The sequence below is a fragment of the Toxoplasma gondii genome, chromosome III (assembly GCF_000006565.2).
Source record: "Toxoplasma gondii ME49 chromosome III, whole genome shotgun sequence".
NCBI classification, from domain to species: Eukaryota; Apicomplexa; class Conoidasida; order Eucoccidiorida; family Sarcocystidae; genus Toxoplasma; species Toxoplasma gondii.
The window spans coordinates 1,709,876-1,734,461 of NC_031470.1; the positions used below are offsets into that span (position 1 = coordinate 1,709,876).

Consider the following 24,586-nt stretch of genomic DNA (forward strand, 5'->3'; position numbering starts at 1 on the left):
GTCTCCTTGAATCTTTGTTAATTTCTCAGCGAATCTCCAAAACGCGAGTTTCCATCCCGAGAGAATCCGCACAGGCACCGCCGCCCCGCGCCAGGTTCAACGTTGCGACGACGCTCCGCAGCGACCTGTGAAGAAGAAGGAAGAGACACACTCAGGAACAGTTGAGAACGCGGAGCTGGTTTTTTTATGGAGAGAAGGCGGAAACAAAAAAATCGAGAAACACAGACGCTGCCATTTCCTTCGCCTCGGGAGGCACTCTGTCGAGGACAGCGGAGTCGAACGCATTTCATCAAGACCTCTTGCCGACGAAGGAAGTTGTCTTCTCGCCGGGTCCCCCGCGGCGAAAGTGAGGAGAGTTCTTCCAGCTTTCGGAGAAAAGAAAAAGGAAAACTCGAGCAAACCCGAGGCGGGGAAGGAGGGAGGAAGGCAGTGCTTCGAGAACAAGGCGCAGACACACAGCGCCGCGAGGGCGCGCCTGCTTTCGTTTTGTGTGAAGTCGTCTGCTACTCGTTTTTTCGATGCGTCCTCAAAACGATCTGTTCTTTCCTGATAAGAGGAAAGAACAAACAGACTCTCGAGAAGGCTAACTGCCAATAAACGCGTTCGGTTTAAATACGCTTCTGTGCTTTCAGCTGGCTGGAGTCTTCCGATGCTCGGTTGTTCGTTCTTTTCTGCATGTATGGTGGAAAAAAGGCGGCCTTTTCCTCGCTTCTCCGCCGCACTCCAGGCCGGCTTTTCCACATCGCTTTTGCCATAATGCAGGCTCTTCGACCCTCTCTCGGTCCTTCTTCTCCCTCCAGTCTTCTCCCCAGAAAGGCAGGACGGCAAAAATCCCTCGCGCCGCGCTTCTCCACCTCTCGTTCTCTCTCCTGCCCTCTCTCGCTTCTCTCCGCAGAGTCGACTTCTCTCTCCTCGTCTCCTGTCCTTCGCTGCTCGTCTGTCGCCTCGTGTCAGCCGGTTGCTTCTTGCTCTCGTCTGTCTCGTCGTGCTCTCTTTTCTTCTCTCCCTCGGCTTTCGTCGGTTCCGTGGTCTCCTCGTTTTTCTTCTCCTCAACATGAGTGTGCTGTCTTACCTTGTTTCCGCGTCTCTCCCGCGTCTCCTCAACGTGGATTTGTTTCGGAATTCTCTACCCTCCCCCAACGCCTTTCTCTAACTTCGTCTTCTCCTCTCCGTTCTTCCTCTTCATCTCCTCCGTCTTCTTCTCTCTCTTCTTCTCTCTCTTCTCTTTCTGCTTCTCTTTCTGTTCCTCTCCGTTCGTCTTCCTCGTCCTCTCTCTGTCTGTCTCGCCTTGATGCTCTGGCTGGGTCCGTCAACAGTTCGCTCTGTGTTTCGGACGTTCGTCAGTCTCGTTCCCCGCAGTCTTTGCCGGAGGTTCCTCGCAGCGTTCGTTTCTCTTCTTCGTATCTCCCGCGAGCCGCGACGCACCGCAACCGGGTAGCTTTCCAGTTGTTCGCGACTCCCCGGGAGCCCACGGCGTCGAAGGCGGCGGCTGCGGCGCGCGCGGCGGCGGAAGCTGTGGCGCGTTCCTCGACGGTGTCTGCGCCGTTCACGGTGCAGAAGCAGCAGCGTCTCCTCGCACTCCTCGCCGCGTCTTCCTCGGTCGCGGATCCGTCTGCTGATCTCTTCCGCGTCCACGGTCTCCCGGGATTCTCGGGCTTCCGTCCCTCGTCGCCACCCCACTTGTCGAAGCTGTTTCGCGGCCGGGTGTCTCGACATCTCTCGTGCAGACGCGTCAACCATCTTGGGCGCAACAACAGCGGCCGAATCACCGTCAGGTTCCGAGGCGCCGGGCATTTCCGTCGTCTCCGTTTTGTGGACTACAAGCGCGGAAGGAAAGACATCTTCGGCACGGTCCTTCGCCTCGAGTACGACCCGAACCGGTCTGCCCACCTCGCGCTGCTCCAGTACGACGACGGCGTGTTGTCGTACATTCTCGCGACCGAGGTGACGCGTCCGGGAGACCGCGTCGTCGCCTCCAAACATGCGAGCATCGCTCCGGGGAACTGTCTGCCTCTCGGCAACATTCCCGTCTCGACGATCGTACATAACGTCGAGTTGAGACCTGGGGCAGGGGGACAGATCGTCCGCGCCGGAGGGTGCTACGCGACGGTCGTGGCGAAGGACAGGCACTTCGTCACGCTGAAGCTGTCGAGCACTGAAGTCCGGAGGTTCCCCGCCGACTGCTGGGCGACTGTCGGGCAAGTATCGAACGCCGCGCATGCAGAGAGAATTCGCGGCAAGGCTGGGGTCTCCTACTGGATGGGTGAACGGCCGCGAACGCGCGGCAAAGCCATGAATCCAGTCGACCACCCTCACGGCGGAGGAACAGGCAAGAAAGGCCTCAAGCGCCCTCCCGTCTCCAAATGGGGCATTCTCTGCAAGGGGTACAAGACGCGCGCGAAGAAGAAACCTCTCGGACTCATTGTGCGCAGGAAGAAGGCAAACAAACTCATTAAAAAATTCGGAGAACTCGGTGCGTGATGACTCACGCGCAGGCAGAGAAGAGAAAGGAGCCAGAGCAGAGAGAGAGAAAAAAGAGAAACAGACTGGAAAGAAGAGAACGAAAAAGAGCCGGATGAAAGGGCAAACACGGGGAGGGATGCACTGTGCGTTTTGGTATGCTTGTTGGTTCAATATGCGACAACAATCGAGTCGAAAATGTCTTGAGACTCATGACATTTTTCTTTCTTCGCGATTCTTCACCTGGAGCTACGTAAATTTCCTCTCCTCGTTTTCCGGTGCCGTCGGGTGTCTCTTCCGGACTCGACCGAGGCGGATGCTCGTCTGGCAATCAGATAAACAACGTTTCCACAAAAAACACTGAACAGCCAAGACTTGAGGTCCAAAGCCATGTCTCTGCGGCCGTGCCGAAAACTGTTTCCGAACCCACACACCATCATGTGCACACACTCACATGCACATGCGCGATATATATATATATATATATATATATATATATATATTATATGTATACAGGTATACAGATAACTAGATATATACAACCATATATATATATATATATATACATGTGGGCGTATATGCATGTGGTATAGATATGTAGGACAAAACAGGTAACAGTCCGCAATCTCTCCGTATATAACTATCGTTCTGTTCGTAGATGCATGTATGCGACTACACGAACATATGTACAGGCATGCGTACGTGTCTTCGATGTTTTTTTTCGAATGTCGCAAGGCTTCGCGACAGCGGAGTCAACCGAAAGTAGGTGCCTCTTGAATTTCTGTAAACGTCGGTAAATGTATATTTTTTGATTTGACTTTTTGTTGAAAAACTCGTCGCTCAAATGCATGCATGTGCATGCAAGCTTGCACAGCGGTGCGTTAGCTGACTAGGGAGGCGTCCAGGAGGCGAGGACGCAGACTCTGTTTCTCTTCCGCGTTGCGACGGCTCTGTCCGCTGAAGCTAGAGAACCGTCGATCACAAAGGAGGCCATTTCTAAAGTCCCCAGTGAAACGTCTGTGCACTGAGGTCTGTAGCCTGCTGCGTTTCCAAGGCCGAGTGTGGTGTGTAGCCGCAGAGAAGAGATGCAGAGAGAAAGACTCGATGCATGAGCGAGAGGTCAGAAAAAGACAGAGAAACTAAAGAGGAGATCAACAAGTAACGAAATGATGAAATGGAGAATGCGAGGGAATGCGGCGAAACAGAGAGAGATGGCAAACTACTGAGCATAAAGTTGATGGATAGCGAGGTGATGAGACACAGCGCCAGAGTGATCAACGGAAGGAGGAAGCAAGCGGCGTCCTGGAGATTCGTCACTGACACATCGCGCCGAAAAAACAGGAAAAACAGGCGAGCCGCGGGAGTCAAGACTGTCACCACTTGGGGATCCACTACGTCTGCGTAGGAAATACGAGCATGCGGTTGAAAATCCTCGATTCTAAAAGTGGAGTCTACTTTTTTTTTCGTACATCGCTGTGTGTGGTGGTGTCGGTCTACGCAGAAAGCGCGACCAGTGAACGTCAGGCTGAGCCGTGTTAATGTTGGCGGAATTTCCAGCTCGAGGTTCTTTAAAAAGGGGAGGGGAATGTCGTCACTGTCGGAGGGTACAACGAATTCAGATACTTTCGCGTTTCTGCGGACTGTGAAATACCTTGAAGAGTGAGTTACGGCATCTCTGGTGTGGACTGAGGACGAATCGCGTCATCGGCGCAACACGATGACCTCCGAGAGTTCGCCTCTCACGACTGCGGAGTCCTGTGAAAGCGGACGACATCGCATCTGATTCTCTCCGAGTACCGTCACTGGGGAGGATCCCGAGTCGCGCAGGGAACGCATCGCTACTCAAGTGCCTGACGCCTCTCTTAGAGCAGCGACGAACGCGTTTAGACGACGCAGCGCGAGGTGACTCTCGAAGCACGGCCTGGCGACAGGAACATGAAGACTGCAGAAACCCTTTCCAGGTGCAGCAACCCCCATTTAAAAGCTGGCAAGTGCAGGCAGCAGTGGACTGGGGAACCGAGTCCACTGTCTCTACTTGCCGGTTTTCGGAATCAATTGGCGAGACAAAGAGACGAGCTGCAGCAAGCGAAACCTGTTCCACCCGCACCCGGGAACTGTCCGACTCTCAGCCGCTTGAACTCTAACAAGTGACGAGGCTTCAGAAGAAAAGCTAAGCGGTCGAGACGCTCTTCGAGCCGTAAAGGTCGGAGACGAACTCTGAACGAGTTCTTGTTTGCCTCCCGGACAACATCCGAATCCGCGTTTGGTCGAAGTCCAAATGTCGCCGCAACTCGGAATCGGAAACTACACGAGAGGCACTTGCGTCTACAAGCCCAAGTGTTTCAATTCAAGTTTGCCACGCAAGAACAGAGAAAGCGGAAACCGAATTCAGGGAACCCCCTTGAACATCCAGGTGTACGTACAGCTGCGACTCGAGATGCGCGTCCGCCGAAACGCGTCTCTGCGCTTTGATTTTCGCGTTCGACGCGTTCAGTGGAACGGCGGCTCTCCATCTGTGAAGCTCGCGGTTGGCTGGGTTGCTAGCACACACCAGCACAGCGGAAAGCAAGGAAAGACAGCGAAGCAAGAGGACAAACCACAGACAAGGAGAAAGAGAAGAATGCACTCAGACCGAGGGAGTGTACAGACATGCTTGCGAACCGCGGCGTGAGCCGTCGAGTGGAAGTCGTCTTTTCCATAGCCTGCGACGCTCTTCCTCTCAGCCTCTGGCGTCGCTGTTGCCTCAGCCACCTCGCTTCCAATTGCGTCGTCTCTCCGCAACTTTCATGCGTTCTCTCTCGCCTTTCGCTTCTTCAACTCAACATCTCTGCGTCCGCGTTGCCCTCGTGGATCGCCTGTCTCTCTCGCCGTGTCTGCTTCGGCCGCCTGCGAGCGGCATACCTCACGTCTCGCGCTCCCCCGTCCGGCTTCGCGCCTCCGCAGCTTCCCTTGCATCCTCTCCCCCTGCCGCTCTTCGGAACTGCGGGATCTCTCCTCGCGCGTCTCCACATAGGCAGACTCAGAAAAATCAACTCAGTCCGTCTCGTCCGACGGAGCACACTGTCGTTTCTTCCTGAGACCGCATGCAGCAAGTCCACGCCACCGTTTTTAACTCATCGCGCTCGGAAGAAACACACAGCAAGGCTCCACACGCAACGAGAAACGCACGATGCACTTGACGCTCAGAGGCGAAAAACAAAGAGCAGGCGAATCTGGAAAGATACCAAACCCCCGAACGCAAGACACAGCTGTGTACCTATAAATATATATATATATATATATACATGCGCAAATGTGTGCCAATTTCATCTGTGAATATATATATATATATATGCAAGTATATGTAAATATATATATATATATATACTTGTATATCTCTGCATTTCCGGCATCGAAAGGAACGACTCGAAAGACAGCACGGTCTCGCCAGTCGAGAAACATGTACGCTAGGAAACACACTCATATCAAGATCCGAAACGAAACCAGGGATGTGTATCTCCCTCTTTCTGCGTATATGAACTGCCTTCACCGCCTCTGCTTCAGAGGGAAGTATAGAACAGGCGTTAAGCTGGACGTTGTGTGTGGATGCACTCGCGACGAGCTCTACCTGACGACTGCGGCGAGCACGACGGAAATGTCATCGGGCTTCCCGCCCAGGTGGCGACGCGTGAGACCCAGAACCTCGCGCTCCTTCGTCGAAAAAGGACTTGCCCACCGCCTGAGCGCAAATGCGGAGTGGCAACCACGAAGAGTGCATGACGCGCATGCAGCTCCGAAAAAATAGACAAGCACACCAACGTATCGCAACACACCCGATCTCGGTGCGCATGCGCCCAACCAAACCTCAGGCATTCACATGTACACCGATGTGTACGAATGCATACATATATATATATATATACATGCATATACATGCATATACATATATATATATATATATGGTACATGACAACAGTGAGTCTCGACAGAGACAAATGAACATGGTTTGCCGAAGGGAGAAAGAATAGATCCTTTTCTCTTGTCGCTCTGGGGATCTCTCGGAGGAGCCGCGCATCACCCTCATAGGTTTTTGCAGGCCTGTGCATGCATGATGAAGCGGAAGTAGACGTTTAGCGGTCTTCGTATAAACCAGGAGCACGACGGGGAACGGGTGAGGTGCAAAGAGGATTGAGCTGGGCGAAGCTGAAGCAAACGAGATATTTTCTCGCGAAAAACAGAGCGCGCCTCACGGATTCTGAGAATACTTGAACGCAAGCTCCGCGATTTCCGCCGCAGCTTTCTGCAAAAGGAAAACTCGTCGCGCATTCTTCGAAAATCCACAACGTCGACCACAGGTCCACCTATCTCTAGCTCTTTGCCTGCCTTTCCCTCGATCTCCATCGGTTTCGATCTATTTAGTTGCCGGTCTCCTTATCAGCTTCTCTGCATCTAGATCTATCCTTATCCATTTACAGTTGCATCTCTCTACATCGCCGTATCAGTATATACATCGATACGCAAGGATCTACAGACATCTGGCCCGATGCCGATATGGCAACAGAGTCACATCATCCGCAACCTGTGCGTATTTATGCACACAGGCAGGCACTCTCACATAAACGCAACTGATTACATATATTGATATATCTACCTATATTGATAGATCTCCATACACATGCTGCTTATATATATATATATATACATATATACATATGTATATATTTATTTATATGAGGGTACAGAGGTCCAGGAAGAAGAAGATATGCATACACATGCACACACAAGTCCATATGCAGAGAGGAACGTAAAGGGGACCGGAGGTCTCCGCGCATGTTCCTGGACATTTGTGGGGCTCCACGAGTTCCTTTTTGCTTTCGCTTGACTTTCGTCTGTTGTTTTCTGCCCACCCGAACATCAGGCTGGTTCCGCAGAACGGCGAGGATTTGGTCGTCGTACAAGTTGTCCCAGACGCCTGTCGAATCAGTCGACACACATTCGCATATCAGGACGCAGGATACCACGAACGCGCACCGTGCATGCTCAAGGACCGCGCGCGTCGCGCTCCAGGGGCGCCTGCGAGTTCAAAGGCGACGCCACCCCGAAGTCGCCGAACGGAACACCCGAGCCGGACGCGCCTCTCTCGGAACAGAAGGACCCAGTCCATGCACGGAAGAAACGCATGCAAAGAGTGGACAGAGCCGCGTTAGCCCACACGTTCCTCGTGCCCCTCTGGCGGGGAAAAGCGCTTCTTCTACATGCCCTGCATATCTGGTCCAGTACACAAATATACGTATATACATAAATATATACATAAATATATATATAAATATATATATATATATATATATATTTGTGCATACATACATGCACACGTTTATATGCGTATACGCACGTGCTTACGAACAAGTAGGTTCTCTTTCGTGACCGTACCGATAGACATGCATATACATCTACACAGGTTTCGCTTGCAGATAAACATACACGTCCATTTATATATATATATATATATATATAAAGGCTAGATTTGAACGAATCGTTCCACCTCACTCCGGGTGGATGTTGACAGAGCCGCAGAGATCTACCTACGGCGCCACAGAGAGACGGATGTCTGGAAGAATACACAGATGTGCACAGCGATCGGGAGAGAAAGACGCGCTGAGCTGCAGAAAGCAAGCTGTGGAAGAACACGGTGAGCGCGTCGGTAGAGGCTCACCATCTGTGGCTAAAAAGAGAATGTCTCCTTCCGCGACGGGGAGATCCTGAGAAACAGAAGATTGCGAACGCCTGTTTAGTTGTCGCTTCCCTTTCAACAGATCTGCGATCAGCGCTAGGCGACGCTGATCGAAGGCCGAGCTGACAGAAACATCACGGCCTCAGCGCATGCCTCCTCGAAAACGCCTGTACGACTGGTCCGTAACGTCCAGAACATCCCCCCCCTCCATGATTCGTCCAGTTTTCTTAGACATGCTCACACTCCTACGCAGCCACAGGGGGGTACTGCTGTACATCTATATACAGATATGCCTTCACACTTACATAAACATACACACACAGACATATATATATATATATATATATATTTGTGTAAAAGAGACATCTAAATACGGGCATCGATACAGAGTCCTTCCCTCAGTCGGCCTTCGTCGCCAGAGTGCAGACCTCGATCCGCCACAGCAGAGAAGGCGTTTTATACTTCGACCTCTGCATGCAAGGAGCTGCGCGTATCTTGCGTTTGCACCTCCTGCATGCATGCAGGCCGGAACTCTTCGCCGTACGTGGCCAGGGCCGCAGACGGAGAGCCTCGCTGAGCCGCGAGCGTCGCGCGAGTGAACCAGAAACGAGGCAAAGTGGGGAGCACAAAGACAAACGTTTGAGAAGGGGGGAGCGGGAGAAACTTGCAAGAGCCTTACCAAAACATGTGCATGTTCAGGCATGTCGGAACTGCCTGTTCCCAGCTGAAGAGGAAAATTGAAGTCGTGACACTGAAAGGCACTGCGCGCGACAACTCGGTCTTCGGAGGGTCTGTACACACGGCAGAGAAATCGAAGAAAACGTATTCTCCTCAGAGACAAAGAGCACGCGAAAAGGCGAAAAACCCGACTTCCTAGATCAGAAAAGAAACTGCAGCATGCGACATGAACGCAAAAAACGCAAAGCGCAGCGTGGGGTCGCTTCGCAGACGGCGGGGAGCGACCTCCATACACAGACGGCCCTTTCGGAGAGACAGACGGTGGCCTCTCGTCGTTGGCCTGCCTTTTTTTTCTCTATTATGCGTCCTGAGCATCCTTTTTTAATTCGCATCGTCCAAAGGATTGATTCTACTTCTCAGCCGTGACAACGACGGCTTCCACCGTGTCTATATGGTGGCTTTAGGAAACGAAGGACACTGCGTACCGATACAGGAAAAAGCCTGAGTCTCCAAGATTTGCAGCGAGAACTCTTCGACGAAGAGAGTCGAGGAGAACAAGACAACAGGTGGTAGACCCGATCGCTCGCGTCGACAAGTAAGCAGTTTTCAACAACTTCACCGGGTCTGGTGCATGTTCTTCTTCGGCCTCCTCGCTCGCAGATGTCTCCTCTGTCTCCGTTGTCTGCTCTCCATCCCTCTGTTGAAACTCGCCTGACCCGCACGACTGAGCTCCACACTCTCGTGGAGACGCGGGAGGAGACAGCGGCGATGACGGAGACACAGAAGGAGACTCAGACGAAGCCGAGCAAGACGACGGTGAAGCCGAAGAGACTGGAGCTGATCTCCCTCGCTGTCTGTCGCGCATGCATTCCTCGAAAAGAAGCCGAAGACGGTGAACGAGTTCCCGAGCATAGAGCCCGGCGTCAATGCCCGAACTCTCCCACCCCCCCACACCGTCTGCAACAACGAGGAATCTGAGAAATGAGAAAAGGGAAAGACAGACGAACGGCGAAACTCGTACAGAAACGGCGATCGGAGCAGCTTCTCTAAATAGGAATGCGTACTGGCGTGTACTGAAGAGTGGTACACGCGCAAGCGGATATGAAGCGTTGAGCGTGGAGCGACGTTGAGAGACAGACGCGAAGCTACGTACATAAACACACACGGAAGGTCATGGCCAGAGAGACGCCGAGAGAGAGAGAGCAAGAGAGAAATATCGATACGAAGCTACACAAACAGAGAGAGATCCACAAAATGGAGATACAGCTAGAGAGAGACAGACAGACGGACAGATAGATCGACGGATATCGACAGGTGGAGATTGTCGTGAAGTATTGGCTGCGTGTGACTAAAAAGACAGACAGGCGCGCGCGGCTTAGCGCAGACGTGGATCGATGCCGGTGGAGATCTCAAGAGTGAGAGGCTGGTAAACGGAGAATGCTAGATACAGCTAGATGCCCGGACAGAAGAATTGATGGCCTTCGCCAGAGCGATGCGAAGAGATGCTCCTCCAGAGAAGGCATGTTATATAAGAGAAGCGAAAGGCCTCAGAGGTAGCAGAGTGAAGAGAAGCAAATGACTGAATGCAAACACTCCACGCGGTGGTTCCCTCGTTCAGCGACTGCCCGCCACCGGGGTTGCTTCAGTCCGCGTCGCTCGCCTCACCGGTCCGAGCACGCAGCGGCGTCTTCGCCTCCCTTTTCTTTCTTCGCCGGATGCGGGACTTGGACGCGGCAAGAGTCGAAGAAGAGGAAGCGTTTCTGAAGCGCTTGCGAGGCGCGCTGCATGCAGCCTCCTCGGGTGTCTAGACAGCCGGGAGCTGACGCCTCAGTTCCCCCAGCGCAGTGTCGGGCTACCACGGAAGACGCAGGGAGCCGCGAAGACAACAGTCCGCGAGTTGAGCGAGCTCCCTCGCGCAGAGCCGCCGCAGAGAGATGCGCCACAAAGTTCGGCTGAGCGCAGGAACGCACCGCCTGTCGTCGGGTCACACGCAGTTCCGGTGTACGTACACCCGGAAGATGTGGGGTGTCGCGGCCCCCAACAGGGCCATGAGGCAGAGCGGAGAACGCACCAGAAGAGAAGGACAAGGGGAACTCCGTTTTTCTGCTGACGCGGAGGAGCGGAGGCGCGAGAAACGAGGAGGAGACAGACGCTCCCCGACACTCTGAAATGAACGACCAGTGTTTGAGAGTCGACCGCGCCCGATAGAAGAAGCCCCCCGGCGCCGAGGCAACAGGAGCTGCTGTGGCAGAGAAAGCCGCCATGGTGAAAAATTGGGGACCTCGACGGTGTCTCAGAGTGCGCAGAGAACGCGCAGAAGGGAAGGAAAGGAAAGAAGATGGAGCAGACCGAAGAGCAAAAGAAGGACAAGGAGGAGACGCAGATGACACCCCGTAGACGGGAACTGAGGTGCCGGAAGAAAAACTGGGGACTTCGGTCGTGGCTAAGAAAAGCGAAGAAACGCAGAGGCAGAGAATCAGGAGCCGACTGTGGCTTGGAGGGATGCGCAGAGAAGCAAGAGGCAATCCAGCAGACAGGAGAGGGAGCGAAAAGAAGAGAGAGGAGATCGTTCTCCTCAGCCAACGGACTCCTGAGAAAGAACACAAAGGAGCAAACGGCAAGAGAAACGAGGTCATCCTTGCAGACACTGCATTGTGTTGAAGAGCGCTGGAGAACGAGCAGAAGACAACCAAGGATACACAGTGTACATCCACCGGGGGCGCTTTCTTTCGCTCGAAGAGACGCGACGTGGTCTGAGGAGAAGAATGGAGAGATCTGAGAGACGAAAAGGACGACTAGCGACCAGCTAAACAAAGGCTGCACTCCAGGTGTACGTACCCCGTCGACTCGCTGCCTCGCCTGCTGTCGGAAGCCGCTCCACCAAGCAGGAGACGAAGACACACAGGGATTCAGGAAGAAAGACGGAGAGACAGGAAGAAAGACAGAGGGAAAGACAGAGAGGCAGGGCGAGAGTAGCAAAGAAGACGACGAAGAAAGGAGAGAAGGAAAGGGAGAAGAAGCGCAGCGGGGGACGATGGACCGGCGTTCTTCGCGTCTCTCAGTCTATAGACTGCTGCTTTTGCGTCTTTTTTTCAGGAAAAGACGGAAAAGAATCAGCAAGAAGGACAAAGAGAAGCGGCACCCGTGACCCCTGTATGCCGGGTCTCGCGCCCAAGGGAGAAGAACAGAAATCCCTGATGACGCAGAAAAGCCGCGAACTCAGCGTTTTGCTCTCCGGCTGCGCGCGCTTCTTCTCGCTTTTTTCTCTAGCGAAATTGACAACCTCTGTCTTCTCTCTTTTGGGAGCGCGCATGCAAGGCGCACTCGTCTCTGTCTCTACGTGGCGTCGAGCGGCCATCGGGATCGGCTTATATTTGGAGACGCGTGTAGAACGCCTCCGCGCCTGGGGTGTGTCTCCTGGCTGTTGTCTCTTCGTCGAAGGCCTCGTTGCGGCGAGGAAGCAGCGCAGGATGAACAGGAGAACAACGAAGCAAAAACGAGAAAGATACGGAACAAGAAGGAGCAACATGAAAAAGGAAAAGGAGGCTTGAGTGTTCAGAAAGGAGAAGAGGCTGTGAATCAGCGGAGAGACCTGTCAGTAGTGGACAAGTTCCGCTGCTCAGTTGAGTTGCGCCCCGGCTGTGATGAGACGTTGCGGAGAAGTGAGAAACGCAACTCGAGAGAGAGAGAGACAGAGAGAGAAGAGACGATCCACGAGAAAGGATGGCAAAAGGCTGTGAATGTCGGTCCACTGGAGTCGGACAACAGCGCGGCGTTGAGAGACACATCGCCGCTTTTTCTCCGCTGGGCTCGAGCCTCACAAGCGACCCAGGGGAGTCTCAGAGCATCGATGCTCGGTTCTTCTGTTCTCGCTGTCAGTGTTGACGACGAACAAGCGCAAACGGCTTCTCACGAGTCTATCCAAGAATCGCGAGCTTTTTTACGCGAATGTTCTCCCCTCCACTCCAGAAAAAAGCTGAAGCGTCTCCCTTCTTGCGCCGCGTCTCCAGCGTAGCTCGCAGAGCTCCTTTTGTGCCGTGGCTGGTCGAGGAAGGAGGGCCTTGCGTTTTTCTGCATTTCGCGAGGAGGGAGGACCTCGATTGCTTTGCTTCTTCTCCTGGAAAAGCGAGGGTCTTCTCTCCTCTCTTTCTCACCCGCCTCACCTTCTCAGGTCTGTCTCCTGAGGCAGATGTCCCCTCTCTCTCCCGGCTTCTGGGTGGAGAGAAGCGCGACTAAACGGCGAGGGCGGACGCCTGTTCTCCACATTCGACTTCTCCACTTTCCTCAGCTTTTCCCATGACTGTCTCTATGTAGAAGCTCCTCGAGGCTGAGACGCGCCAGCAGACTGGGAAGGAGCGTCACAGTCTTCAGAGCCGTCCGCTTCTCCGTCACTTGCACCCTTCGAGTCTGATTCGTTAGAATACATCCGGACATCACCCTTTGTCACCGAACTCCCGCGTACTTGTCTCTGCCCGTTCTCTCCTTAATCTTCCTTCGTTGCCCTTCTTTTCTCTCCTTGCTCGTTTCCTCTCTCCTTTCTCCTTCTTCTCTACCTCGCCATTCTCGTCCTCTCCTTTCGCCTTCTCTCTCCTCCTTCTCTTCTTTATTTTTTTCTCTCGTTCTCCCCTCCCTAGTCCTTCTCCGCATTCTCTTCTTCTCACCGTCCGCTTTCTTTTCTTTTTTTTTCTCTGCCTCTGCGAGGACGCACCCTTCGCCTTTCCTCCGTCCCGAGAGCCGAGCTGTTCTTCCTCGTCATCTCTCCCGTCTCCCGCGTCCTTTTGCGTCTCTGTGTCTCTCCAAGTTTCAGCAGTTTTCCGCGTCTCCACTTGGCTGGCGTCTTCCCTCGCCCATACGGTTCCATACTGTTCGTCTTCGCGACCGCTCGCCTCTCACTCTGCGCCTGGAAAGGCGAAGTTCTCACACCTCATATCCTCCTCGCCTCTTCTGCTTCACCTTCTTCGTCGACCTTCCTCAGACTCGCCTCTCTCTCTCTCGTAGAACTATGGAAACCACACCGCCTTGTTCCGAGATGCCTCAAGAGCGCGAAGTTGTCTCCTTTCTCGCGTCTCGTTCGGCTTCATCTTCTTCCTCTTCGTTCTCGCCGGCCCCGGACTCACTTGCACCTGCCTCCTCTCCACAGCCTGACTGCGCTCACGCTGCGTTCGTCACTTTCGGAGAAAACCATGAAAATTACGAGTCAGGAGATGGAAAACCTGGGCAGGCGCACTGCCGGGGACCAGCGCCCCAGGACGCCCCCGCGCGCGTAGAGGCCGCGTTCTTCTCTCGTGCTCGCCGAAACTCGACAGCCTCTGAAGACCCTCGGGCAACTGACAAGGGGACAGAGAGGGCAGGAGAGAGACCCGCAAGACGCTCACAGTCCGCAGACCTTCTCGTCTTTCCTCTGCCTCTCGCGGACGCTCTTCATTGCCGCTCTTCTTCGTCTCTCAGTGGAAGAGGAACACTGAAGGCCAGACACAGCAAAGAGGGACTCGACCTCTCTCCCAGGGTCTCTGTTGTCGACCGCATGGTGTCGAAGACAAGCCATGAAGTTCTTCTTTCTCTCCCGGGATATTACACCCTCTGCGTCGCAAATAAAACAGATGTCAGCCTTACAAAGTGCACGAATCTCATTCCAGATATCACGGGCAGCCACAAACATGCTACAGGATCTCAATACACTCGGGAAATACACGCATATATACATATATATATATATATTCGTATGGAGAAGTAGAAGTAGATGTCGCCCTGTAGGTGGATGAACACTTGGTGGTGAGATGCGTCTTTAGAGATGTATTTTTTTCAAGCTTAGAAACTGGTGGACACGCAGTGCATGCATGGACATAGATATCCCAAGATCGATGTGTGTGGTGACAGATGTTCTCGCGTCGTAGATGCGTTCCGTTTCTCTCTCGCGCGGCGGCTAGCCTGTGAATCTGAAGTTCAGAACGAAACGCGTCGCCGCGCTCTCTCCACGGATCTGTTTACATGTGTGTCATTTCTTTTCAGAGTTCCTGGGATGGCCTCTTCATGGGCTTGGCGCAGATGCGCGTTGTCTGCGAATACTCCCTACTCGCTCCGCCTACGTCCCTCTGCTCTCTCTGGAACACGATCTCTCCTCCAGATGCTCGCAATTATCCCTCCCCTCTCTATTCTTCTTCTGAAAGTTGTTCGCCTTCCTCTCCCTGTTCGCCTTCGCCTTCTACTTCCTGCTCGACTTCTGCTTTCTCTCTGGCAGCCTCTTCGCCTTCTCGTCTCTCCTCGATGCGCTCTCAGCCGCCCGCCAACCAAGACGAAAACGAACCTCGACAGGAAGCGACTCACGCAGGTGCATGCAGCAAAGGAGCTGCAGCTCCGAAGACGGACACCGAAGTCCCAGAAAGCGTTTTTTCCTCAGAACCAGACACCGCGCTCTCCGACGGCGGCGTTCGTGAGGACCGATCGTCGAGGGAGGACAGACCGACGGCGCGAGTGAACAATGGCGGCGCGACGCTGCGGGACGCTCCGCAAAGAGAGCCACAAGCGCGTGGTGTCGTCCGCATGCATTCGTCGGCCTCTGCCTCTTTCGCCCAAGACCGGAAATCTCCCTTCCGGCATTTCGACGCGATACGCCCGGGCGAGCACCGGAGAGCCTCGCGACTGTTGTGTGGGGAGGAATCGCTTGTCGGGACAAAGCCGCAGAACTACTCGAATTTCAGCTGGCGCCACAGCCAGGTGCCTCTTCCGCCTCCCTTGGTAACCGCGAGGTGTACGAACAGCCAAGGCGAGGAGGAGGGAACGAATTCGTTTAATCCGTTTAGTCGCGAGGGATCGGAAGGCGAAGAAGATAACGACGGAGAGCCAGACGGATGCGGTGTCTCGCAGCGCGGAGGTCCCTCGTCCGTGTCTGCGTCTTCTTCTTTTGGGAGGTCGTCTTTCTTTGGCGGTCAAGAAGCTTCGGATACCGAGAGCGACGCGCCTGTCGTCGTTGTCTGCGCGTCGCGAGATGCCGAGAAAAAGCCTTGCGTCTCTTTCGGCGCTTCTGGACGTCGTCCGGAATGTCGAGACGCTTCAACTCACAAGGCCGTCCCGCGCACAAGCATGGCGGACCACGCAGTCGGAGGCGGCTTTGCTTCTGCCTCTCCGTTTGCGACAGACGACGGTGGAAGCGAAGAAGGCCGCAGAGAAGCAGAAGAATGGAAGGGAGACGGAACTGGAGGGAAGCCACAAAAAAGCACAGAGGAGGGAGAAGAAGCAGAAGGCAAGGAAATCGGTGGAGAAAAGAACCACGCAGAAGAAAAAGATGAAGCAATGATGGCCAAAGACGGTAACGGGCACGAAGCAGCAAACGAGGCAGAAACCCCCGAGGAAAGGTTGCGAGAAGACGCAGAAAAGGAATCCGAGGAACCAAGTCGCCTCCCCGCTTCATTCACCCAGGCGCCTCTCCACGCGTCAGCCGCGCGAGTTGGGTCTCGCGATGTCTCCGTCAATGAGATGCCTGGTCTCGCTCGCGAGGGAGACACGGCGTTTATGCGCACCGACCGGGGGCATGGACACCGCAGACAGCGCGACCCGTCGCTGCCGCGAGGTGCCAGTCAACAGCTGCTTTCCCTGAAGGAGAAAGGGAGACTTCTGGTTCCCTTGGCAACTGTTCGGTACGCCTTCTTCCGCGTCCGTCACCCTGGAACTGTTCTGCGCCTTCGCGTGTACACCGCCATGTCTCTGGGCATGCGACTGAAGGCCTCAGTGTCTCTGAGCTTCTGCGGAACGCCGGCAGAGATTCCACGAAAAAACAGTGTCCCCTTCGACCTCGACAGGTGCGCATGCAGCGAAGCGAGGGAAGCCGGTCGCCAGGAATCAGAAAAAGAGTCAATTCGAAATGATTTGAAACCACGCTGTCTCAAGCCTCAAAGTGCCTGTGTCGCAGCGACGTTCTCGAAACCTTGTGAGACACTCAAAGGTGGAAAGGAGAACTGTGAGCAGAGAGAACGCGAAGGGGAGGGACGGCCAGGCAATCGGGAGCAGCGAACTGTCAGCGAAACGCCGGAGGCTCCAGGCCACCAGACAGACGAAGCCGCTGTGAGGGCGATATCGCCTGTGGTTTGGGAATGTCTTCCCTCTCTGTGTGTGTATTCTGTGTCTTTGTGTGTCTGTGCGATGCAATGCTCTTCAAATCTTCTTCTTCGCCTCGGGTGGGTGCTTTCGCTTTCTTTGCTTCTTTTTCTCGCACCACGGTGTCCGCGGCCGGGGCGCGACTGTCGGCTCCTCTGGCTCGAGTCTCAAGTTTCCTTCGCCTTGGACATGTTGCAGCGAATTGCTCTTCCTTTCCCGACACACTGCCTCTCTACTCCTGGTCTTATCTCCAGTTCCACTCCTTCTTGTGTCACGTCTCTTTGTCTCCTTCCACTCTCCTTCCTTACAAGTATTGCCTTCCTTATACCCTCACCCTCACCGATCTGCTCCTGTACATTCGCACATCCTCCTGTGCATATGCCTGTATATATCTATATCTATATCTCTCTCTCTATATATATATATATATATATATAAACATAAATATGTAAGCATGTGTGATTTTCACCCTCTTAGTGTTTGTTAACACGAAGAGGGAGCTGGATACGCGTCACAGGCTTCTGTGATTTTCGCGTATTTCTGTCGTTTGTTTTGTCAACGTTTTCATCGCGTTTCGCAGGTGTACCATGCTGACGCTGGACGACGGCGGGGCGTTGACGTTTGTCTCTCTGTTTGTGTTGCGTCGCCTGGAGAAGGAGTTGCAGTTTCACCTCAACGACTCTTCTCTTCAACTTGCCTCTGCGTTTGACCTCGTCGCAGGCAGTGGCTTTGGTAAGAAGGCAAGGGAGATGGAAATCCAGAGGACGCGAGGAACTCACAGCGGTCGCTCTTCCGCGTCGACAGGAGACCCTGCATACATTGCAGAGAAGCATTACGCAACGCACGATTATCCCCTACCATCACGAATCCGATGATGCGTCGTTGGTTCGCAGAATTGACTGCGCGTGGGTTCGGCCACTGGCAGGGATATGCGCTTCTGAAAAAGCTGTAGATCCCTTTCTCGGATGTTTCGGGGAGTCTGTCTTCCGCGTCCATCGGCTCCCTTCAACTGTCTTCGATCAAGCCGCATACGCACTGCAGTGTTGTTTCTCCACTCTTGCTGGTTTCTCCGACAGGACAGAGACTCCTCAATATCTTATAAAAGAAGAACATGATGATGCGTCTGCGCACCTGGGGGCCGAGATGACAGGCGTTGCGTCTCGCGGCGGCCGTGAGAGTATGCTTCGTATTGCCGCATCGCTGTCTAGACAGCTGGCCTTTCACGGTGTTTATCCTGAACCTTCCACATCGTTTGGACTTTTGATAAAGCGCAGTCCGCTTTTTTTTATTTCCTTCCATATCCTTTTTGCCAGCGTCCGTGGGGACGCGCTTGGAGATCCGTGAACAGGCTTTCACATTCGATTTTCGCGCTCCATGATGTCTGGAGAGGGCATTGCAGACGCCCATTGTCAACCTCGAGGTTTGTCAGATCGAGGGTGGACATGACTCGGCCTTGCCTGTTTCCGTTTCCAGGCGGACTCGTCGCGCTCGGACTTCTGCGTGGGCTGACGCTGTCTGAGATGCTCTCGACGTGGACAGATGCGAACGACGAAGAAGCGAAGGCCGAAAGTCGCGGAGGCTTTTTTCAAGCTCTACTGCGAGAGGGTGAGCTTCGCTGCGAGGCGGACGCGATGCGACACAAGAGAGGAAGTCGAGAAGGAAAGGGTGATGTGTGTTGAGAAAGAAAAAAAACAATCAAGGAAACAGCGAGACACGCAGGCGAGAAGAAACGACGCCAGAGAAGGAGACGCACGGAGCGATGAAGAAAACGAAGAAGATAGAGAAGAGAAAGACCGGCGAGGAGACAAAGCCGAAAGAGGAGACGAAGCAGAGTGAAGAAGAAGAGAGTGAAGAAGACGAAGAGATAACGAAGACGAAGCACGGCGAGCAGAAAAAGAACGAAGAGAAAAGACAAATAGCAGAGCCGGACCAGAGAGGAAGATGGAAAGAAAGAAAGTAACGGGGGTAAGGGCACTGGAATGAAATAATTTTCGCCTGCCTGTGTCAGCGTTTGACTTTTTACCTTGAGAATTTGAAATGGGTTTCTTGCAGGTGGCATGCGCAGCCGTGTGCAGCAGCTTCTTGTGGAGCATCTCGGCGAACAATTTCTTGGCACATTTCCTTCCGGGCCTTACTGGTGAGTGTCTGCTCGTCGTCGCTAGCTCCGCAAATGCCTCATTCTTGTCGGTTTGCATGCTCACGCCCTCAAAAGGTGGAGAGTCGCTGCAGAGAGAGAAAGAGGCGAAGTCACGTTCTCTTGCGGTCCTTGCGGCGACGACGCTGTCGTGGAATTTCTGCGTATCGTCTTTCAACACATTCGCATAAACGCATGTTTGGATGCATGCACTTATCCAGGAGGACCCTCTGCATCCGTGCATTACTTGAGAAATAATATTTCCTCAGCGTCGGATTGTATTTCTCCAGTAGAACTCAGAGTCACCCTGTCACGCGTGTAATATATATATATATATATATATATATATTTATATACATATATATATATATATATATGTGCATGTGGGTGTGTGGAAAGCTGAGACGGGTGGTGTATATCCACCGCGACTGTACTGTCTCAATTATGTCTGGTGCGGCTGTCGGTCGTAATATGTGGTTCCGATTCTTTTTTTCTTTGCAGTTTCTTATCGTCTTTTCCACGCGATTGCATGGACGCAGCTCTCATGTTCTTTGTCTTCTGTTTCACTAGCTTGGTAACGGCGGCAGACGTCCTTTCGCAGCCGCATGAGGTTTTCATTCTCAGAAGCTACGACCACGTGCGTCCTGGTGAGCAAAGGTGCATTTCTACATGCATGCGCTCTCCTGAGGTCAGGAAGAGACTCTTCTTCGCTTTGCAGCGCGTAGGGCGTTTAGTCGGTTTTCGGAAAGCCTGTGAATCAACACGAACCGAATAAAGGGTGCTCCCTCTCCAGCAAACAGACTTCGGAAATTCTCCTCGGTTCCGCAAAGAACTTCTGTAATCCAAGGCTCAGTCCTCGTGCGAAGTGTCTCCTTCACCTCGGGGTGTCCGCGGTGTCTCTTGTCCCTTTTGCCTCTAGGTGTCTCCGTTTGCCTTTGGCTGTGGGGTGTCTCCGTTTGCCTCTGGCTGCGCTGGGGTGTGCCTTGGCAGGCTGTCTCTGGTGCATGTTAAGAGCTTTCCATGGCGGTTTGTTGCGCATGAGTCGCGGCTTGCGTGAGGACGACAAGGCCCATCTTCAGCCGCCTCCATTCAGGACTGTTGTCTGGAATTGTTTTTTCTTGTTGTCTTTTCTTTTTTCAGCTCTGCATGCGCATGCCTACCGTGGGACGGCGCGGGTGCCTCTGTGGGTGGCTGGGTGGGCCACTTGCGCAGACGGCCATCACATCAAGTAAGGAGAAAAGAAGGCGAAAGAAGCCTTTGAAAAGGAGAACCGATCCACGACGACTTTGCTGTGTGAGTGAACGACACTTGATGTATTGACCGTCAGAATCGCCAGCATAGCTTACGTCGTCGTACAGCTTGCAGGGAGCTCTACGAAATGGTCATTGTTGGAGAAAGAGACCGCCGAAGAGAACGGCATGTCCCTGAAGGGAGCGGGGCAAGCTATAAAGCGGCGAATCGTTTTCACGCTGAACGCCCCGAGGGAGAGAAACGAGGTCAGACAGGAAGACATCCGACTTTGTGGAGGACCCTCTCTGCATGCAAGGCGACGAGAGAGCTCTGCATGCCCTGACTAGAGAAAGCCAAGGTAGCACCGATAAGAACGTGACTGAAATGTATACCAGCAAGTATCGCGAGACCAGTGCCGTCTTGGTAACGAAGACTAGCATTCGGATTCTTGGGCGCACAGCTTTCTCTGGTCTCTATCCAGCCTTGTGGTCTGCTTCACCTTCAGACGCACCCACAGTTCATCCCTCGCAATCAGTGCAGTCTTGTTATTGTCTTTGCTCTCTTGGTATTCTACTATCCGTGTATTACAGCTCTCAAGGTACAGCCTCACCAGTAAACGGTAGCACTTTGAGCAAATGCAAAGGCACATCATGTTCGATATTCTCTGAACGATTCACACTCGAGTCGAACTCGTGACATCTCCTCCCCAGGAAACAGTCGTCCATTCAAACCTAGGAGTCTCAGTTTATAGTGTGCAACAGGGAATTCAGCTTCAGGTACACGAAAATTGAATGTAAACTTTACTGTCTCGCCGATGCCGGCTACCAATTCTCAGTCAAAACGCTTGCCTTCTCTGCTTGTCTCTGCTGCACTTTGTCCGTGCGCCATCACAAGACGGAAGGAAAAGGACCCCAGATTTCTGTAGACTTTTGGGGGGATATACTCTGATCGGCTCTCATCGTCGCGCATGCAACGCTGGCTTTTCTGTGTACACGTGGGCGTATGTGTTTATTGAAAGGGGAACGAATTCAGGGAGACGCCAGTCGACAAGAGTGCTCGCATGTAGACACCGAGGGAGACCTGTTGTGGGGAAACAGCTGCAGATTTGTTTCATGTTTCTCTTTCTAGGCTGCTTCCCCACCGAGGGTTTCGATGCGTGCATTCTTGTGAGCTTTTCTGCTTCTCCTTGGCATCCTGCGATTGTCAGAGCCATGTCCAAGAGTGACTTTTCCTCGCTAGGATATCAACTGGAACCCGCAGTTCAACTTCAACAAAAGTCTCCGTCAACGAGCAATCCCACTCTTCTCGCACTCGAAGAAATGGCACGACTGGCAGATAAACCACTAAGCAAGTTCATTCAGGTACGCCGCGATTTGGAACACCTCCGTCACGTCCTCATATATGTGTATACATAAATGTATATATAAATACAAATATATATATATATATATATATATATTTGTGTGTCTATATATATATATATATATTTATATGTATATGTATATATATGTTTAAATGCATATATCTATATATATATATATATATATATATACATCCGTGCCTATGTATATTGTTGTATATATCGTGGTCAACTGTACATACCTATTTATTTCTTTATATGTGTCTCCATAAGGCTGCCTGTAGATCTGCGAATTTGTGTGTGCACGAAATGTTTTATTTTCTTTCTGTCGTTGTGTCTGCTGCGGTCTCAGGAAAATCTTCAGCTTCTGATTTCTGTCGGGTCCGGAAGTGCTTCACCGGATGGCTTCGACCTTTGCCTCCGAGGCAACGGACGCTCTCTGTCTGTAAGGAGTCTGAGCGAGGGCATGCGACAGCGGAGTGTCTATCCACCGCAGAGAGACGTTGAAGACAAGACGTCTATGTATCCGAAGTTCATAGATTTGTGCATGTGTTTGCGTGCGTCGTTGCACCCTCCGTTCATCTTCGCTTCCCGCAGCCATTCGTCTGCACCGCTGGGAGGTCAGCGTCTGGCTCGGAGTGAACGCGAAACTCCGTTTATGACGTCCTAAACTGCTTGCGTGTTCTGCGGCTGTCAGCCACTTTCGGAAATCGCGTTTTCCTGCGTATCCGGAAAGGCATGACGCTTCGCCATAGAGACCGCGTCGTCTGTGGTGTTATTTTCTTCAGCGTGGAGAGAAGCGGGAGTTTCTCACTGAGGCGTGGGCGAAGAAGCATCAAGTTCATCGAGAAGTTCTGCACTGGCTCGCGGATACTCAGAACATGTATTACAGGTAAGACCTGGGGATTCGGTGTCGGACCGGAAACTCGATCTATTCCTGTCGGCAGCTTTTCTTTGGCAAAGGGTGATTCGAAAGTCGAAAGTTCAAACCTCGTTTTATCTGAATTAAACGATACAGGGTTGAGCTGTATTCAGTGAAACCGGCAGCCGCAGTTTAGCTTTGCCAGAGTCATGGGGATCCTCTTTTGACAGGCAAATTGAGAAGGCGCCTTGTGTGGAAGTCTTTTTCAGAGTCTAGAACACACACCCCAGCCCCAGGAACACTCTGCACGAATCGATTCGGCTGTGCTGCTAGAGTCGGACGGACGCAAATTATGTTCTTATAGTTATACATAAACAAAATATATATATATATATATATATATATGTATATATATATATATATATGTATATATATATATATGTATATATATATATATATATGTATATATATATATATGTATATATATATATGTATATATATATATATGTATATATATATATATATGTATATGTATATATATATATATATATATATGCGAATACTGAATATGTATTCAGTTACACTTTTTTCGAGTTTCCGTGTTTTCATGTTTTTTTGACTGCGTCGATCGCAGGCTAAATCCGCCTCACGGGGACCACTGCACTCCGCAGTGCATAGACAGCCGGAAGCATGAATTTCTTCGCGCTGTGACGGAAAGTTATTTGGTGGACGATAAATTCTTCGATGTGAAAATGATTTCTCGTCTCCTTGCACATCGAATTCTCGCTCTCAGAGAAAGGACCCCGCCCCCGACCGCTGCCGATTCTAGCTGCATGCGTTCTTGGAAACGGAATCTTAGAGCAGACCGCTGGCCGTACATGTAAACTTCTGACACCACTCTCTGTCGCTCTGTGTGACGTACTCGACACGCGAGAATATTTGTTAGGGACGCGGCAACATCCTGCAACTGTAAAGAACTCGATGGACTTTATCGCATCACATGAGTCCGTAACTGTGAGTGAATACTGGTTTTATACATTTCAGTGTCCTAGTCACGATAACATCTGTGTTTATTCGATCTGGGTTCTACCAATGTATACACACAAGATTACCGAATGGAACGGTGCTCTTGAGTGGGACGGTGCAAGCTGTGAGAGTGGAAGTTGCGAACTGAAACGAACGCACATACAAAAAAAGGACAACGTTTTGGAAAGGGGGGACAGACGGGCGATTCGCGCGTCTGTTCTGTTCTCGGGGCAACGAGGCATTTGTTTTGATTGGAAAGAAGTTCGTGGAAGTTTTTGAAAACCGATTTTCGAAATGCGACAATCATAAATTAGCTGCAGCGGCGCGAGGTGTGTGTGCATGTTTTGAGTGCAGTGAAGAGTAATGCAGTTTTGAATTGAGGGAACGCTGTGAAAGAGCCCAGGAGACTCTCACAGTGGCAATTCAACAGTCTCGCGTGTTTTCAAGTATGTATTGTACCTCAAAATTTCCACATTCGACGGAGAGACCTTGACGTGAAGTTCCTATGAGGATCTTCAAAAGAAAGTTGGTAATGTGTCTATCTCCACTTTAGGTTTTGTGTCATTGGTATTGTACGCTTAATGTGATAGCCATTTTTGCTGAGTCTCAGCGTGTTTCGTTTAGACAAAAACAACAGTCAATAATTGTTGTGCGGCTGCAGTGGCTCTGTTGTCTCAGTTGCGACCGAAACGATACTTCTCACTTTTGCGTTCATGGCGCACACACGCAGATGTCGCCACTATTTGAGGAGTTCCTTTTTAATGGTGAAGTAGGACAAATCGGTGGAGCAGATGGCAACAAAACTGGCGTGTCCAGCCTTCTTGTCTAATCAGACACGCAAACGAAACTCAAGGGCTCTTACGTTTGAATGAAGACTCGCTTGAGTTGTTCCAGAAGGTGCTTCTGTTTCAAGCATTAGTTGGCTTCCGTTGCTTGACTTTCAATCCTCTAGCGCATTTCTTCCCTGTCCATGTTTTGTTTCGGATTCAGGTCCTTACCTCTCGCACAACAGTGTCACCTGATGCTGTCACATAG

At 52.1% G+C, this 24,586-nt stretch overlaps 3 protein-coding genes across 3 annotated transcripts; 2 read left to right on the plus strand and 1 right to left on the minus strand.

Moving 5' to 3' along the window:
- The first annotated feature begins 27 nt into the window (after nt 1-27).
- TGME49_254400 (LSU ribosomal protein L2P, putative) lies at nt 28-2,921 on the plus strand. Its single transcript, XM_018781056.1, has 2 exons — nt 28-1,304; nt 1,415-2,921. Exons 1-2 carry the CDS (start codon nt 1,292-1,294, stop codon nt 2,479-2,481), a joined length of 1,080 nt encoding a protein of 359 aa, XP_018638135.1. The 5' UTR covers nt 28-1,291; the 3' UTR covers nt 2,482-2,921.
- Nucleotides 2,922-3,469: 548 nt separating this feature from the next.
- On the minus strand, nt 3,470-12,079 carry TGME49_254410 (protein phosphatase 2C, putative). The gene is made up of 9 exons (XM_018781057.1): nt 10,514-12,079; nt 9,334-9,822; nt 8,850-8,961; nt 8,153-8,198; nt 7,347-7,411; nt 6,690-6,739; nt 6,068-6,178; nt 5,362-5,533; nt 3,470-5,000 (listed from the first exon to the last, which is right to left on the minus strand). The coding sequence occupies exons 1-8, from the start codon at nt 11,482-11,484 to the stop codon at nt 5,494-5,496; spliced, it is 1,884 nt and encodes a 627-aa protein (XP_018638134.1). The 5' UTR covers nt 11,485-12,079; the 3' UTR covers nt 3,470-5,000; nt 5,362-5,493.
- A 270-nt stretch (nt 12,080-12,349) lies between these two features.
- Nucleotides 12,350-24,362, plus strand: TGME49_254420 (phospholipase, patatin family protein). Its single transcript, XM_018781058.1, has 11 exons — nt 12,350-14,450; nt 14,858-16,644; nt 17,520-17,671; nt 18,413-18,544; nt 18,992-19,076; nt 19,644-19,720; nt 20,214-20,301; nt 21,511-21,664; nt 22,016-22,108; nt 22,452-22,555; nt 23,160-24,362. The coding sequence occupies exons 1-11, from the start codon at nt 13,851-13,853 to the stop codon at nt 23,407-23,409; spliced, it is 3,522 nt and encodes a 1,173-aa protein (XP_018638133.1). The 5' UTR covers nt 12,350-13,850; the 3' UTR covers nt 23,410-24,362.
- The last annotated feature ends 224 nt before the right edge of the window (nt 24,363-24,586 follow it).

Coding starts and splice junctions, on each gene's coding strand:
- TGME49_254410 (XM_018781057.1), bottom strand. CDS start 11,484: ATGACCTCGTTTCTCTTGCCGTTTGCTCCTTTGTGTTCTTTCTCAGGA. Junction 6,179..6,689: donor TTCAAGTATTCTCAGAATCC/GTGAGGCGCGCT, acceptor ATTTGCGCTCAG/GCGGTGGGCAAGTCCTTTTT. Junction 5,534..6,067: donor GTGCTCGCCGCAGTCGTCAG/GTAGAGCTCGTC, acceptor ATGCGGTCTCAG/GAAGAAACGACAGTGTGCTC.
- TGME49_254420 (XM_018781058.1), top strand. CDS start 13,851: ATGGAAACCACACCGCCTTGTTCCGAGATGCCTCAAGAGCGCGAAGTT. Junction 17,672..18,412: donor CGTCGCAGGCAGTGGCTTTG/GTAAGAAGGCAA, acceptor TTCCGTTTCCAG/GCGGACTCGTCGCGCTCGGA. Junction 21,665..22,015: donor CACTAAGCAAGTTCATTCAG/GTACGCCGCGAT, acceptor CTGCGGTCTCAG/GAAAATCTTCAGCTTCTGAT.